Below are 17,013 nucleotides of genomic sequence, written 5' to 3' on the forward strand. Positions count from 1 at the left end.
CCTGGCCCATCAGGTCACAGGGGACTCTTATAGAGCAGGATTCACGGCCCAGTGGTGCTGGCACTGGCCACAAAATCCTATGGAGAAGGGGAGACTGAGGCCCAGGAGGCTGGGGGGCCAGCTGTGGAGCGGAGGAAAGGGCTCTGCAGGACTTGGGCTTGAAACGCCTCTGCTGCCCAAGGGCTGGGGGGTCTCCAGTGAGTGGTCTCCTTTTCAGAGCCTCAGTTTCCCCATCTGTAAAAAGGAGCCAGGAGCTAATTCTCTCTTGTCTGCACACCAACCCTTTGGGGGTGCTGCAGTGGGATGGCCATTCCTGCCCCATGGGGCAACTGTCAGAATTAGAGGAGACAATACGAAGTTTAGCCCTGGGCCTGGGGACCTGAACAGACGGTGGGGAGGCCATCTTTACTGCCGTTGTTATCGTTTGCTATCTAACCCAGGGCCTGCTGTCAATTAATAGGAAGCCAAGGCCTTCTACAGGCTCTACTCTTATTTGAAAGGCTTTCACCCCCTCCTCCATTTAATGAGCATATTGTTTTGGGACCTTGCAAGGCAAATATTTTCACCCACCCCTTCACTGGGCACTTTATCCCCCATCTGTCCCTAAACTGTCCTCCTTCCTCCATCTGTTCTGCTAATGTTTATTGAACACCTACTACGTGCCTGGCCCTGAAACCCCCCTGGAGGCACTGCCTTCGCCTCAGGGCTTTTTTGGCCCATGAGACCCTTGCACCACGCTTCTCTGCTGTGAGAACTTTTCATCCGCGCGGTGCATTTGCAGAGAGGACCCTATTTTGTAAGGCTCCTCAGGAGGGCTTGTGAGGCCCCCTGTGGCTATTAGTGACGGACGGAGGCTTTGTGGGACTTGGATTTGATGTGACCTGCAAGTCGGAGGAGATCAGAACAGCCCTCAGGGATCGCCTTTCAGCTCGGAGTTTACTTAACATTTGATGGATATCTCCTCTGATCCTCGGTGCAGCCCTGGGTGGCAAAGGGGAATCAGTACTGTCTCCCCGTTTCGCAGAGGAGAACACTGAAGGGGAGGGAGTCAGGGGTCACCGCCAGGTAGCAGCTGGCAAACTGGGGGGAAGGGCCCCCTGCTGCGCCTCTGCTCCCAGAGACAGCGGGACCGAGGTAAACAAGCCTGTTGTGTTCTTGGAGCGATAGTTACTTTGTAATCCCCGCGCGAGCCTCCGCCTCCAACACACCCCCTGGATAACCCCGCCCCAGGGCTGCGTCCCACCCTACCTGGAACCCTTCTGATTTCTTCTTCCTTTCCCAAAGGAATTTGGGGGCTGTCCCCGGCCTCTGTTTCTCCCTAGGCTCAGGAGCCTGCTCCCACTACAGGAGGCAGGGGGGTGGGGTGCGGCAGGAGGTGGGAGGGAAGGACTGCGGTGGAAAGGCCCCGCGTCTGTAGAATACTGTTAATTCTAAAAAAACAGGAACCTTAGTGTTTGAGTTTGGGAAGGAGGTTTAAAAGTGTCTAACTCCAGGTGGGCGCCAAGGCCTGGCAGGGCGGGAATGGAGAGTTATTGGTCAGTGGGTATGGAGTTTGTTTTACAGAATGGAAAGTTACGGAGACAGTAGCAAAGGTTCACAACATTATGCATGTATTTAATATATGAACAGTGCACTTAAAAATAGTTAAGACGGTAAATTTTATGTTGTGTTTTACCACAATTAAAAATATTTGAAAAACAAAACCCAGCTTCCGAAGCTACCAGTACAAAGAGCACGAATATTTGAGGGCTGAATTCATGCTGTCATTCAACAAATTATTTGGGCCTCGCCCAGCCTCAGTTTCCTCATCCGTAAAACGGCATGTAAAAAAAGCACCGAGCTGTTAGGACTGCTTTGAGGACGAAGCGAGGCAATCCACGGGGAGATGCTGGATTATGCATGCAAACTCGGCCAGGGGATTCAACCACAAATATTGCTCAGAGCCTACTGTGTGCACGTCATGCTGGGAAAACAGCGCACGCGACAAAACAAGCTTGCAGACAGCACGAGGTAGAGAGTAAACAAGTCAACAGCTCACATTTGTAGCGGCTCGGTTGCAGGTGGACCTGGGGGCGGGCCGGGGCGGGGCCGGCGGCTTATAGGGCTGCGCGCGGGCTCCCGCCGCGCACAATGCGCCTGCAGGCTCCGGAAGCCGCCGCAGTCGCCACCGCCGCTGCGAGGTGAGTCCCAGCCCTGCCGCGATCCCAACCCCGCTGCCCTCGGCCCTCCGCCCAGGCCGAGCCCGGCAGGTGGGCGCCGGGTGCTGCCCTGGATGCCGAGCGGCTGAAGGTCGGTGCCCGGCCTTATACGTTCCGCGCAGTTGTCAGTGTGTCCCTTGCGGGGGACGTTTCGGGACTCCGTTCCAGGTGCCAGCCGGCGAGGGTGCCAGCCGGGACCCCGTGGGCGGGCCGCAGTCTCCGCGTCTGTGCAACGGGCGGCCGCTCCGCGCCCGCCCCCAGGCCGCCTGCCCGTCGCCAGGTCCAGACCCCCAAGTTCTCGGGTCGCCTCCCGGGCACTGCGGCCGGTAGCCACCCAGAAGGGAAGATGGCGTCGGGCACTGGAGCCGCCGGGCGCACCTGCGGGGGGCCGAGGAGGGCTCCCTCCCGGGATGCGGGGAGGCGGGGAGACGGGCGGGCCGGCGCGCCCGGGGCTGCGCTGGCCGGAGTTCGTAGATCGGAGCCGCCGACGTGCCGGGCGCACGCAGGGCCGCGGGGCGCGTGCCCGCCGGTGACAGGAGGTGCCCGCCGCTAGCCCCGCACGGCCACAAGGAACCCCGGGCACCGGGCTGCTTCCGCCCGGGGGACGCGCTCCGGCCTCCTGGGTGCGAATCGCGCAAACCGTTAGTTGTTATTGCAGTTTTCGCGGAGTGAGCCGCCCCGGGGCTGTAGTGACATTCTGAGCTCCGCTCTGGCGCGGCCCCTGGCTGGCATTTCTCCGTCAGCTCTCCAGGAAGGGAGGGTTATTTGTTTCATTCTTCCCTTGTTCAGAAAGGGACAACTGAGCTAGCTCTGTGCTGGTCCGCCCTCCAGGACACAAGCCTCATTTTACAGAGGGAAAAACTGAGGCTTAAGTTCCTAGAGGCAACAGAAATGCTACCTAAAAGCCCAGAGCTGACGTCAAGCCGAAACTCTCCACGCAGCCGCTTTCCAGCTGGGCTGTTTCAGTTCAGACAGGCTGCCCTGTTGTGAGCCTGTGTGTTGTTCACTCTGTAAAATGGGTGCATCATGTTTCTACCAGGTGTGGAGAACACCCGCCCAAGTGTTGGTTTGGTTGCTAGTGGCCTCGAAGCAGTAAACACTTTAATCTATCCTTACTCTGGCCGTGCTTTTGGGATAAATATTTAGGAGGGGCGCATTTCGGGTGATTATCAGTGCTGCCTGGCACTTGGTCCTAGATGGTCTGTGGAGGCGGTAGCTGGACCTGGGCCCCAGTGGTGGCAGCTGATGTTGCCTCTCCCCACTCTCTCATCTCTCCACACTGCCCCTCCCTTCTCTACCCAGGATTTGGGGGTTTCCCACCATCTTAACCTCAAGGTCTGGGGCTATCATTGATTGAACTGTGGCTTCTCCAGCCTTATCAACATTAGGTCATACAAATTTATTTTTGCTTGTTTCTGGCATAAAGTGTGTCTAAAGGTGTCGGGGGAGACTGGTGTCCAGGGTGTGGGCTTCCAGCCAGTGCCTTAGACTGTCCTCCATGGCAGGGAACATATTTAATCAACCTGATATCGCTGCCAGTGTGTCTTTTTTTGGGGGGAAACTGTTTCAATAGGGATATTTCTCCAAGCACCAGGGATCCCATGAGGCCTTCCATAGGATGGTGTGTGGCCTAAAACAAATGAAACGATACATGATAGACTTAGCACAGCCCCTGTGTGTGTGTGTGTGTGTGTGTGTGTGTGTGTGTGTGTGTGTGTGTGTGTGTGTGTGTGTGTGTGTGTGTGTGTGTGTGTGTGTATCAGACTCCTGCTTCACTATTGCAGATCATTTGCCACCTCCTCCAAGAAGGCTTCCTTGTCTACCTCATCCACAGGTGCAGCCCTTCCTCTCCTCCCACCAGTTTGTCTGACCTGGGACCTTATTTTACTGTTTTCAGACACCAGAAACAGTGTGAAATTACCCATTTGTGCTTACTTAGACTTACACCAGCCTGCAGCTCCCCAAGAACTGACCCAAATGTCAGCACTCACTGGAGTACTCCCAGTGTCCATCACGGCCTGGGCACACTGGGCAGAAGCTGGATACAGAGTTGTGCACGTGTTAATTATTGTAAGTTTTAGGGGATCTTCGGTGGCCAACAGGTACAAAAGCAGGATTCACTGGGCCGCGAAGAGCCCACAGCAGTGTTGTTAGCTCAGCTTTGCACTTTGGATTCGTTCTCTAATAACTGGAAGAGGCTCCCGGGGAGGGGTTCTCTCCACTGGCAAGTCTTGAAGCTGACCTCGAAGGTATTTTCCCCTCTCCCTGGAAAGCATCCTGTTTTTAGTGAGCCTAGTAAGTTTGTAGACAGTTAATGGCTTCTTGCTTCCCCTGCCTCGGACATAGTGGATCCCACGAGAGTCCGGCTGTTTTTCTTTTTGCTCAGAACAATTCCAAGAGGTTTCTAGGAAGTTCCTGGCACGCTCGGGTCTCACTGTGGGGCCACCAGGAAGCCTGCAGTGGGTCTGGAGTGGACACGGGCAGCCGCCCCCTTGTCTCTTTGTCTTGCCCCCCAGTTGGTTGGGCCAGGCCCTGGGAGAAATACAGAATGTAAGCAAATAAGTCCACGGTGCGTTCCTCGTCAGCCCCGAGGCAAGCGGGAGAGAGGCCAGGCCTGGTGGTCAGCGCACCACGGCAGACTCAGGGAGGGCAGCTGATTTTCCTAGTGTCAATATTAGGATGTGACAACACAAAACACCCGCTGGGCCTCGCCAGGCACTGCATGGTAAACCTGTTTTTCTGGTGGTGGGAGAAGACACCCGGTCACCCAGACTGAGAGGAAGTGCGAGTTTGAAAGAAGAGCAGCCCACTGGCTGTTTGGAGACGGGCCCTGTGAGATGGCTGTTTAAGGCTGAGAGTCCTTGTTTTCTTTTTTTTTTAAGAGATGATGTTTGGGTGACTGGCTTGGAGCTCAGGAGAGGCTCTGTCAAGGTGAGACAAAGAACAGCCGGATTGCCTGCATGCGGGCCATGACGCACCGGGAAAAGTCCCAGCTGTGACCACGAGGCGAGGCGGTCAGCCTGGGCACCACCCCTCCTGAGCTCCAGGCCCCATGAGGGATAGCTTCCCATTAGTGGGCACTTACTGTATACCATGCCTACATTACCCGCCTCTTCCTCACAGCTGACCCCGATTGGGCTCTCCAGAGGGGACAGTGTGTCCAGTCCAGGGTCCCCCTGCCAGGAGTTGCTTGTTGCTGTGAGCCCGGCTCCTCCATTCTGGTTTGCATTGTCCTGCCTGTCTCCTCTGGCTTGTCTCCGTTCACTGGGGCAGACAGACAGGTAAACATTTAATGAGGCCATAATGGGCTAGGTGCCCAATCCAGGTCTGTTTATCAAAGGTTCTGGGACAGTGCAGATAAAGAGCAATTAATTCTGGCCTGGAAGGGTGGGAAGGAGGTGGATTCTGGGTCAGGCCTGAAGGAAGAAGCAGGTCCCCTAAGACAGCCTTGGGGAGGCAGCAGGAGGGTGTTTGGTCGAGGCTGAGGGCACCAAAGGGCTGGGGTGAGTCCAGTGGGGGGTGGAGGACTTTGACCCAGGGAGGAAATGCGAGCCTCCATGGAGGCTGACTGCAGGGGGCTCAGGACCCTGTGAGTGACTGAGAGCCCTCAGAGCAGTGAGAGCGTCCCAAAACTACCAGGGAGAAAGGAGACCCCGAGGGCCACGTCTCTCCCTCCAGGCTTCAGTGTCTGGCCCTGCAGAGTGTACAGTCCTTCATTTATTTTAAATACTTCCTAAGTAAGAACTTATTTCAAAGACATACTTTTAAAGGCTTTTAAGTTGCTCGTGTAAGTCAAACAGCCTGGGCGGCTCATAAGCCATAGATTCATTTCTCACAGGGCTCTGGAGGCTGGAAGTCCAAGGACAGGGTGCCACAGGCTTCCTGTATTCGCACGTAGAGGGAGCTCTCCTGGCCTCTTTAGAAGAGTAATTGCTAAACTCTCGTGGAGCCCAGATCTAATTGCCTCCCAAAGACCCCATCTTTTGGGCAGTTAAGTTTCAACATATGAGTGGAAGGGGGCATGGACACAGGCATTCAGACCACAGCAAACTGGTTTAAAGCCAGTTTCAAAATCAGTCAAGAGAATTATTAGAATGTTACATTTCCCATACAGTTTAGTGTGTTTTTATAGGTATTTAAGCAGAAAAGGGCATAGAGGATCTCTCCAACACTTGCTTTACAAAGAAATATTAGGAGTCCAAGAGGGCTGAGGCCTTTGTCTAAAGTCATACAGACAATCTGGGCTAGAACCAGGCATCCCACCATGTTCGTACTTAGCCAGTGAGACGTGTTCTTGTCACTCAGCAGCTACCCAGGACTTACTGTGCGCTACACAGAGACCCAGCACTTTGCATTTTTGCAGTGGCTAGCCTGCCTAAACGTGGGTTTGGGGAGGAAGAGGGGGCGCTGGTTGTGCATCACTCTTTCCACGAACGTTCCTAAGCTACTACTGACCAGGCCCGGAGAGAGGCCCTGGTGCTGAATCAGACCAGACCAGACCAGCTCCCACCAAACTGTGACCTCCAATAAACTCTGGTGGTCGAGACAGTGTGTCCCCAGAGGTGGAAGCTGTAGCCGCTCCCCTCGGGTGTGTGACAGCCCTTCCCTGTTCTAAACCCGTTTCTTCATCTGTGAATAGGGGATAGGTTCCTTCCTCCGCTAGGGTGAGCTGCAAAGTGCCGGATGCTGTTCCTGCACCTGCATGTTTCATAGTTGCCTTCTTGCCCGTGATGCTAAGTCCAATAATGACAAATTCTTGGGCCCTACTGTGCCCTGCAGGCATGTTCCATCAACTGTTGAATTTAGTGAAAACTATTGAGCATTTCAGGCCTCACAACATGACATTTTTCTAATTCTCAAGGCTGCCTCCCTGGTTTGTCTACAAGTAAATCAACCTGCATTGCTAGGAGGGTCTATTTTTGGAGCTTGGGGGTGGGTTAGCATGATTATATGGTGAAGAGGCTCTGAATTTCCGTTTTCAACCCTCCCAGGCCCCCCACTGTGAAATGGGACAAACATCCCCTTCTCTGGAGGGGGGTTGTGCTCTGTAGATGCAAATAAAGAGGATGTAGGGTCACCGGGAGCATTGAGCCCCGGCCCAGAGAGGGCAGCCTTTGCTGGAGGCCCCAGCAGCTGGAAGCCCAGCGCAGACTGGACTGCTGGCCGTGGCCCAGTGGACGGCTTTGCCCACACCTGGATTCCAGGTGGGTCCGGCCGGCACCTGCGCTCTGTGGTGGGCAGAGCAGGACTGAGAGGCGGCGGCTCCAGGGGTCCATTCCGAGCTGCCACTTTCCAAATTACTGAACAACTCCCACCCACCTGCCCAGGTGACTTTCCAATTTTCTTTTTACATTTCTCTCCCTGCCTCCCTGCCTCCTTCCCCGGAGGTATTTCTCCATCCCTGAAGGGAAGTGAGCCCTGCCCTCCTCAAACAGGGTGGGGATCCTACCTGCAGGTTCCTGACCTGGAGGCGGGAGCCTGGACTTGGCCCGCAAGGTGGGTGGACGGGGAAGGGGGTGGTTACTTGATTCCAGAAATAGACCTTTAAAACAAACATCACCATTTCAGAGAAATTCAAGCTATTAATCTGAAGCAGTTGTTTTTGCTTACTTTTTTGAATCAGCAGCACCAGCACATGCCTGCTAGTAAAAATTCAAGAGCACAAAAGCATGTGTAGTAAAAATTAAGTCTACTTCCCACCTCGGTGCCAGAGACGTCCCCTTCCTCTCTTTACTAATTGCTTTTCTCCTTCAGGGGATGATTGGTGCAGAAGGAAGTATTTGTCTGCTTTGGGTCTTCATTTTGACACAGTGAAGACTTCTGTCCCTGCTGACTTCACGTAGCCATGTGCCTTCCTTGGGGTCTGGCCACACCAGTGCCTACAAGCGCACTGCGTGTCTTTCTCAGGGCTGCCAGGTAGGGGTGTATGCAGGAGACAGAAGTCAAAGGTTATTATACACCTTTGTGGTTGTGGGACATATTAATCATCAAAGTGACCCCCAGAGATGTCGGGGGCAGCTGCTGCACGGCAGGGTGAGTGGACTATGAGGGTGAGGGGGCACTGTCCCCCACTTCTCTCTGGGGCTGGTGAGTCCTTAATGAGCTTTGGAGCCCCTGCTAGGTGGCAGACAATGGGCAACAGTGGTGTCTAATCTTAGCAGCCCTGGAGGTTGGGACACTGCCACGCAGGAGAGCCCTGCCTGTGCTGGGCTCAGAGTCGGCTGACTGTCCTGGTCCTGGCAGTGGCAGCTGGGGGGAACCTGGGTGTGTCCCGCGGAGGTCAGGGCCTTTTGGCTTGAGTGTGCACTGGGTGCTTTGAGTACCAAGGGCTCTGTAAACTGGGGCACTGCCCCCCTCACAGGTGGCAGTGGAGCTGGCGACTGGGACCATTGTGGATGGGAAAAGGTGGGCCCACCAGCAGCCACTGGCCTGGCCCTCGGGACTCCGGGGACTAGTTGGCATTGTGGGAGCCCCAAGGTTGTCGTCACCTGTTCCTGCTTTGCTGCGAAGCATGCAGAGACACAGCAAGGTTGGGAGCAGGGAGGGAAGCAGGCAAGGCTGGGCTTGGGGAGACCGAGGGTCCACCATCTGAAGAGGGGGCAGCTGTTGCCATCCCAGTGTGTGTGGGGGCATGCCTATGTCACTGCAGGCCCCACAGGTGTGTTCATGGCTGTGGGGGTGGTGCTCTCCTCTGCCCAGAGGGTAGATTTGCATCCCGACCTCGAGTAAAACAGGGTTCCTGGCTGGTTTTTCCACTGAGTGTGGAGGAGGGTAAGTGTGTGGGCTGCAGCCGGGGTGGGGACACATGGCTGTGTGTGCCTTCCTTTCCCCAAAGAAAACTTGTTTGCAAATTTACTGGAAAAAAAATAGATGCTTAAAACCAGTTCAGGTTCCTGAATCTGCAGCTGCAGAGACTTTGTTTAGTCATTCAACAAATGCTCTGTGCTATGTGTTGGGAACCATAATAATGGCAGTTCCTGTTTTGTTACTTGCTACTCTGTGTCAGATACATTAACATGGATTCTGTCATTTAGTCCTCCCAGTGTCACTCCCCAGCCCCGTGAAATAGGTGTTACTAATACCCTCATTTAGAAGTAAGGAAACTTGAGGCACACGGAGGCCAGCTTACCCAAGGACACCCCCCAGCGTGGCTGCAGAGCCCAGGCTCCAAACGACCACAGACGGAGAGACAGCAGTGGCTAGTGTGCTTGGCTGGGGAGAAAAGGAAGCAGAGACCGGGCTGTGGGAGCGCCTGAGGCCCCCACCCTGGCCCGGAGGCCTGGGCAATGCCAGAATTGAGTTCTTTGGGGACCAGTAGAAGTGGGCCTGTCAGAGCTGGCAGGCACTGCCCATGCACGGTCACAGAGCATTAAGTGTGGTGGGAATGGGGGCCCAGGTTGGGGTGGCAGGGCTGAGGTGGCCAGAGGAGAAGAGGGCTGCCCTGTAGCGGTGCAGCACAATTCCTGAGGGGCCTCGGGCGCTGAGTGGGGTGGTGACCGGGTCAGATCTGAGGCTGCTGCCTGGACATAGACGGGAGCAGGCCCGGCAGGAGGCGGCCCGTGCTTGGCCTCCCCCCGGGGGGAGGGGGGTGCGGGCAGCTGGGAGGCTGCCGCAGGGACCCTGCCCCTAGCCCCGTGCCGCACTCCATGTGTCCTCGCACTCTCAGATCTAGAGCCCCAAGGCCAGCCCAGGCCTGGCTGGCAATTCTCCGCTAGTATCAGTCAGAATCTTAGGGCATGGGCACAAGGGCAAAGGGGCTAAGGACCAGAACTATTTCCGTTCTTTTCCGGGAAGGGAATAGCTCCCTGCAGACGGGGCTCAGGCTGGAGGAGAAAGGGGCGTCAGGGTGTAGATGCAAATGAGGTCTGGGGCTGCTTTCCCTGAGAAATGGCCATTTGCATTGACACCAAGTCTACTGGGAGCCTGACGACAGCCAGAGCGCCAAGTCACAGTTCCTTAAATGGCACACTAGCCGCAGGCTCCAGGGCCTGGTATGTGTCATGCACATGCGCGTGCGCGCACACACACACACTCACTCACTCACTCACTCACTCACTCACTCACTCACTCACACTCACTCTGCTTATAATCTATGCAGTGTTAAAACCTCCCGTCCATGAAAGTTGTCTCCATTTATCTGGCTGTTTTATGTCTTTTATGGAGTTTCAAACTTTTATCTATAAAGATTTTAAGCATCCTTTATCAGAGTCATTCCTGACCAAAATTTTGTATTTCTGGAAATAGGTATTTTCTATTATATTTTCTGGTGGCCTTGTAGGAATGCTACTGGCTTTTGAATTTGATCTTGTATTTGGCAACCTTGAAACTCCTGGTAGTTCCAATAGGTGATTCTCTGGGTTTTCTATATAAATGTTCATATCTCCTAAAAAAACTTCCCTTTTCTTTTATTGAAATTAATCATATTTTCTTCTGCTGGCTTCTTTTAGAGGTTTCCTCTAACTTGCTCAGATAATCTTCTCAATTTAAGTGTAACTTAAATCCAGGTAAGTCGTCTTGACTCTGCTAGTGCCAGTGCCTTCCCCTCCCCGCCAGCCCCTTACATCTCCTTACTCTGTTTAAGCAAAGGAAATTGACAGCGACACTGTGGATGGAACATGGTATTAATGCCGAAGGGGCCACATGGCTGGAGCTCAGCCTGGGAATGGGGTTGGCCACTTGCAGCAGCCCTATGTTTAAAAGGCAAATGGACAGAATTCAACCCCTGCTATAGAAGTAGCTTCAAACCATACTAGTTTTGTTGTGTAGTTTTTTCTGAAGTGTTGTCAAAACTTCGCGTTGCAGAGGGGTCTCTATTCACCTCAGAGCTTTTAACTGCTACCATGCATTCTGGGAACAAATGTGTGAAGCTTTGTGCACCAGAATGTTGCCTGTGCTGGGAATTTAAGTTGCTAACAGTATTTTAGAGTTAGACATGCTGCTGTGTCCCTCCCTGTCCGGGTACGCTGGCCTGACGGTCTGGCAGAGTCGCCGGGCCTGGGACCTGTGTGCTTTCAGCACTTTGCCTGCAGGTGCCCTCAGCAGGTGGCAGCCCCCATCCCGGGTGCTGGGGCCACCCTCCCTCCACCCACCAGATCTGACCTGACAGCGCCTTTCAGCCCCAGGGACGGTGCTGTCCTGACAGGTGCGAGTGGCACATGTCAGGCCGCAGGCTCTGTGTGGCGGCTGTGGCTGTGTTTACTCAGTCCCAGTGCCTGCTGGAGCTGCTTTTTGTGTTAGACTTTCATCCAGAACAGATGTAAAACTCTTCTGTTTCCCTCCCTTTCCATCTCTGTGATGCCAATTCTGGGCATTGATTCTGTCTAGAACAATGCCATCCTTATGTGGTTTCTTTTCTCAAAGGCCAGAGTGCCCCAGACCCCACATGCCTGTCCGCACCCTTGACGGCGTCACAGCAGTCTTCTCTTTGCGTGCAGCTTGGACGCGTTGTTGGCATAAACTGTCTAGACGTGCCCTGAGACACCTGGAGGATCCGAAACTGACCTCTGCCCTTTGCATTTCCAGCTTCACCCTTTAATGCCGGAAGCAAGTGATGGGCACACTCCTGTCCAGCCTCAGTGTCCCCGCAGGGCGCCTGCCTGCATTGGTCCGCTTGGTCCGCTTCAGGGGTGAACGCCCTGGCCTGGGGAGTGCGGAGACTTGGCGGCTCTGTCCTTTCTTGCTTCAGTGCAGGCAAACATGGGGAAATTAGGAATTTAGAAAAACCCAGGACATTACTGTAAGGAAATACTGGGCTGAAGTACAAAGGTCATAGGGTTAGTGCCTACTCCTGGCTGTGCTGAAAATACTGGAAGGAGACTTATTTATTTAATTCTCAATAGCCAAGTGAGGGGCTATTGACATCTTACCCATGAGAAAACTGATTTTCTTTAGCTCCAGAGCCACCACCTTCATTATATTCTAGACCTGAGGTGTGGGGTAAATGATGGTGAACCAGGTCACAGAATCCTAGTAGCTATCACAAGTGATGATATAAGCATTTGTTGATGTGGGAATTCACAATTGTAATAGTTAAGAAGGCCTTTGGTGGCAAGGAACAGTGAATAGTGATTTGAACAATTGGGTTTTATTTTTTCTTAGACAATTAGGTGAGCAGTGACTTGTATTTTTTTAGTTGTTCAACAATGCCATCAGACAGCCAAGCTCTCTACCTCTCTGCTCTATACTCTTAGCACATTGGTTAGCCTTATGCTTAATACCTCCATGTCATAAAGTGGCTGCTGTAGCTCCAACCTTCACTCCTGTGTTGAAGGTAGCAAGGAGGGAGAAGAGCTGCCCAGGCTGTCACTGCTTCCTTTCAACTCCCACATCAGACTTTTGAGACCTCATTGACCAGGACTGGGTTACATGCTTACCACCAGCTGCAAGGCATGCTGGAAAGTGAGAAACAGCATCATGATTGGCTCAGATGAAGAAGGATTCAGGCCCCTCCCACCCCCTGCAAGGAAATTAGTTCTGTTACAAGGGACCTGGGGGAGTAGAAAGGTAAACATCAGTCTTGCCAAGAGAGTCAAGTGAAGAAAGGTGGTTATAAAACACTATGTAAGGAGTGATCCCATTTTTGAAAATGTTCATGTGAGTGTGTGTGATGTGCGTATGTGTTTAGAAAAAGATGAAGATGAGCAGTGGTCCCTCTGGGCATTGGGATGGTGGAGGACTTTTCCTCCTTCTGCTTATCTGCCTTTTCTGCTCAAGGGGAAGAGTGGACAAGAGGTGGGCACTTGAGGTAGGCAGTATTGGAGTTGCTCTTCTGCAGAGCCCAGCTGTACCCCATATGCCTGGGTTTTTTACTACCCAAACTGAAGGCCAGAATTAGAGCCTGTCTGATACTTACACTCTTGATTTTTCTTATACAAAGAGAAAAGACAAGGGCCCTTACGAACCATCTCCAAATCCCTGACTTTAGAGTTGTATGACAGAGAACAGAGAGGCACGGTGATTTCCCCAGGGGCACGCAGCCAGCTTGCAGCAGAATTCATGTCCTGGGGAGCTGGAGTGGGGAAGGCTGATGATGGCTCCACGGGAGAAAGAGTGGCCGGCGGGTAGCAGAGGTAAGGTGACAGTGCGTGCATAGTTCTGGGCATGCAGTCAGTGTGTGTCTTCTTCCCCCAGAGAAGAAATGTCTCAAGCAGGAGCCTTTTCCAGCGACCTCCTTTTGGACACTTTCCTGCGTGAGCATGGCCCCGAAGCTCTGGAGGTCCCTGGCGTGACCGAGCTCACGGAGGATGAGGATCCCGGGTCCTCCCTGTACAGGCATGTCCCTGGGCCCCGCCCACTGCCGTTGCGGGTCGGTGGCCTCTGGGCTGTGCTCACAGGAGCGGCCCTGGGTTCCCCAGGCAGGGCTCTGGAGCAGACCCCCCAGGTGTGGTCACGGAGCCAGTGCCCTGGGCAGGGCAGCTCCACTCTGGCCATCAGAATGGCTCAAGCAGGCTCAGGAGGGGATGCGTCCTGCTCCTCGTGGCCACAGTCACCTTGTCAAGGCCTCTTAAGAGGTGGATACAACTTTAGAAAAGGGGCCTGAGGAAGCCATTTCAGATAGGGCAGCACAGAGGGGATCTTCCCAGGACTGGCCCCAGGGTTCTGGATGCTCCCCTCTTGCTTTAGGCCTCAAGGGTTCTTAAGTCATTTGGTCCTGGGTTTGGGGATTGGGATTTCAGGGCTGGAGGTATCCCCAAATCTGCCTTGCCTCACCCTTTCCTGCTCCATTTGTAGATGACAGCAGGGGCCATGCAGCCTGGGGCAGTGATTTCCTGAGGGTCCCACAGGTACTGGGATAGAGGCGGGACCTTAGCCCACCACCCTGACCGCCAGCTAGCCCTCCCAGCCTGTTGCCCCTGGAATAGAGCATGGACCCTGGGAGACTGGGCAGGTGGCTGGGGCCAGGCTGGGAGGGGCTTGGAGTTTCTGGTCCCTGGGAGGCCCACCTGCCTGGGAATTCCCAGCCGGGCTGCCTAGTCACTGGGATGGAATGTGTTGGCAAACCGTGTCAGCAGGGCTGAAGGTGCCCACATGCCAGGACGGGAGGGGAGCGCGTGAGACTTGGGGGTGTGTATGCCTCCCTTTTCTTCAAGGATTCCAGTCAGAGTAGGGAGGTGCCCAGGCAGGGACCAGTTAGCCCCTCCTTTGTAAAAGGAGTGATGGCAACAGGTGGTTTCAAGATGGGGCCAGGGAACAGGTGCCAGAGCCCCTCCCTATGAGGAGGGTTGAGACCCACGCAGGAAGCCAGCCGCAGTGATCCGAGGGGGCACTCCCGCCTGCCCAGACCCATTTCCCATCTTTGCCAACATTTCCACCAAACCCACCAGGTGGGGGGCCCCCTCCCAGGACTCCCCAGGGCATTCAGTTGTCGTGGGATGGGGAAGGGAGGCTGCTTTGCCCCAGTGCTCACCCAGGCAGAGGTGTCCCTCCCGCCCGCCCCAGGCGAGGGTGCAGACCAAATCCCAAAGCCCCCTGCCCTCCCACGAGAGGAGCTGGGACGGGCCCCCAGGGCAGTCTCCCTCCCCACATGGAAGCCCCCCTGTGCGTGGGACCCTGCTGGCTTTTCTGAAGCAAAGTGGGAGCCGGAGGAGGGGCCTGGTTCCCAGCCCTTGCCATGCTCCGCGCCCGCCCGTGGTCCTCCTGAACCTGGGGCCTGCTGGGCCGGGGGCGTGGGGTCCCTGGCATGACCACACCCCTGATTCCCTGTGCCCTCCCCACAGTGACAACCGTGATGACGTGGCCATGCGGCTGGCCTTCATTGGGGACGAGATGGAAGTGAGATGGATGCTGCCCCACATTGCTGAGCTGCCACGGATGGCCATGTACAGGTGACCAGCCCCTGTCCAGCCCGGGAGTCCCCAGCTCCAGAAGCTGCCCGCTGCCACCTCATCCTCTGGGCCTGGGCAGCAGACCAAGCAGAACCCAGGCGCCTTCTCTCCTTCCCTCACCAAGTCAAGACAGTAATTTCCAAGAGGGTCTTGGCCTGAGATAACAGGCAACGCTGGGTGAGCATGGATGGGGCTGTCTGCGTGCCCGGCAGAGCCTTCTGTATGGAGGCATCTCACCTGCTGATGCTCAGCTTCCATAATTTGCCAGCACCCCTCCAGGTTCCCATCATCTCACTGAGTTGCTCAAAGTGGGCATGTGGAAACCTCACTCCTGGAGGCCAGGATGAACACTGACATGGTCTCCTGTCCCCAGCTTTCCCCTGGGGAGCTGGGGCCTCTATGAAAACAAGCTCCTCCAGCGAGGACCCATTCCCCTGGACCTGCCTCTTCGGGCCTGTGGACAGTGGAGCATTTTCCACAAGGCAGCTCCAGAGGGCCGGCAGGCAGGTCTGGGAGGAAACAGGAATCAGATGAATTTGGGACCAGAAATGGCCCATGGGGAGTAGCCCTCCCTGGCAGAGCACCCAGGGAAGGGGGAGAGGACGGCAGTGGGTGGAGGGGACCGGCCCTCTTTTCCCCACAACTCTCACCTAAGATACAGGCTCTCTCTGCCCCCGGCCTGCAGTAATGGCCCTGTTCCCCCCCATTTGCACGGCAGTTTGGCTTTCCCCTACAACCAGGCAGGCCTGAGGGCTGTTCTCAGAAGTTTGACGGATGGTCTCACTAACCTCAGGGAGAACATAAGCTTCTGGAGCCTACTGACCCTCAGGGACTGGGTAAGTAAGCCCTGAGATTTTATGACCCTGACTTACATTCCTGCATGTGGTGAGGTCTGGGGCGGTCCTGCCTTCTCCGGTTGCCACAGTCCCCACTACTCTCTATTATCTTGTCTTGCATGCTTCACTAATTTCTACTACTGCCTGGTCCCAAAGGTCATTTTGGGTTTGAGACTCCTGGCTTCCTGCCTGATGCACGAATCCCTTGAGTGCATTTGCTAACTTCCACCTCTGTGTACATGCTGTTCCCTCTGTCAGGAGTGACTTCATCTGGCAGGAAGATGCAGCTGGTTCCTCACATACCTGCCCTCCCTCACTCCTCCCCACCTTGCACGCTGATTGTCCCTCACACCAGTTCATCCCATCATACCAGTCCCCACCAGACAGCAGCCCCTGGGTGGGCTGGCCTGCCACCCTCTGCTGTGTCCCCAGGGCCCCTTTCTGGTGCCTCCTGTGCCCCTCTGGTCACTTTGCCCCACGCCCCTCCAGTTCTAAGCGAGGGGCTCCTGTGCCCCCCACCCCATTCTCACCCATGCCTGGCTCGCCCCGGTGTCCAGCAGGCACAGGACAGCTGTAGGCTGGGCCCGCGGGTCCCAGGCTGGGGTCCTCACCTCTGCCCCCTTCACCCCGCAGGTGCCGCCCCCCCGAGGGCGCGAGTTGGTGCTGTCCGCACTGCTGGTGCTGGCGCTGCTGCTGGGCTGGGGACTCCGCCTCCTGCAGTGACGCCGGCCCCCCTCCGTGGGGGTGGGCTGGCCCCGCCCCCGGACCACCACCCTGGAGGTGTGGCCTTGTTGGTTTTGTCTTTTTAACTGTTTTCTGATGATCCCTTTTTTATATTTAAACTCTGAGTGCTGGGACACTACTGAGGTTTTTCATACTAGTTTTTTCTTGTTTTCTTTTTTTTGTAAGACAAATGAATTCACTGTACCTCTAGGGTGGTTACTGGTTAACTGCTCACACTGAGGCCTGGCCGGGCCTGCTCTCCGGGCCCCAGCCCACCCTGCGTGGCCGGGCCCAAGGAGCCATCCTCCCCCGGGCTGGTGGTGTAGCGGGGCAGGGGTAGTGCCGGTCACACCCCTGGGTCTGTGATGCCCCCGGCAGAGAGCACCTGGGATAGACCTGGGGGGAGGAGGGCTCAATAAACTGTTGGTTCCA

General features: G+C 55.2%; 1 protein-coding gene across 1 annotated transcript; it reads left to right on the forward strand.

The window, feature by feature from the left end:
* Positions 1 to 1,835: 1,835 nt before the first annotated feature.
* BIK (BCL2 interacting killer) lies at positions 1,836 to 17,013 on the forward strand. Its single transcript, XM_017650733.3, has 5 exons — positions 1,836 to 2,180; positions 13,329 to 13,469; positions 14,915 to 15,022; positions 15,741 to 15,858; positions 16,492 to 17,013. Exons 1-5 carry the CDS (start codon positions 2,131 to 2,133, stop codon positions 16,579 to 16,581), a joined length of 507 nt encoding a protein of 168 aa, XP_017506222.3. The 5' UTR covers positions 1,836 to 2,130; the 3' UTR covers positions 16,582 to 17,013.

This window comes from Manis javanica, chromosome 10, assembly GCF_040802235.1.
Source record: "Manis javanica isolate MJ-LG chromosome 10, MJ_LKY, whole genome shotgun sequence".
NCBI lineage: Eukaryota > Metazoa > Chordata > Mammalia > Pholidota > Manidae > Manis > Manis javanica.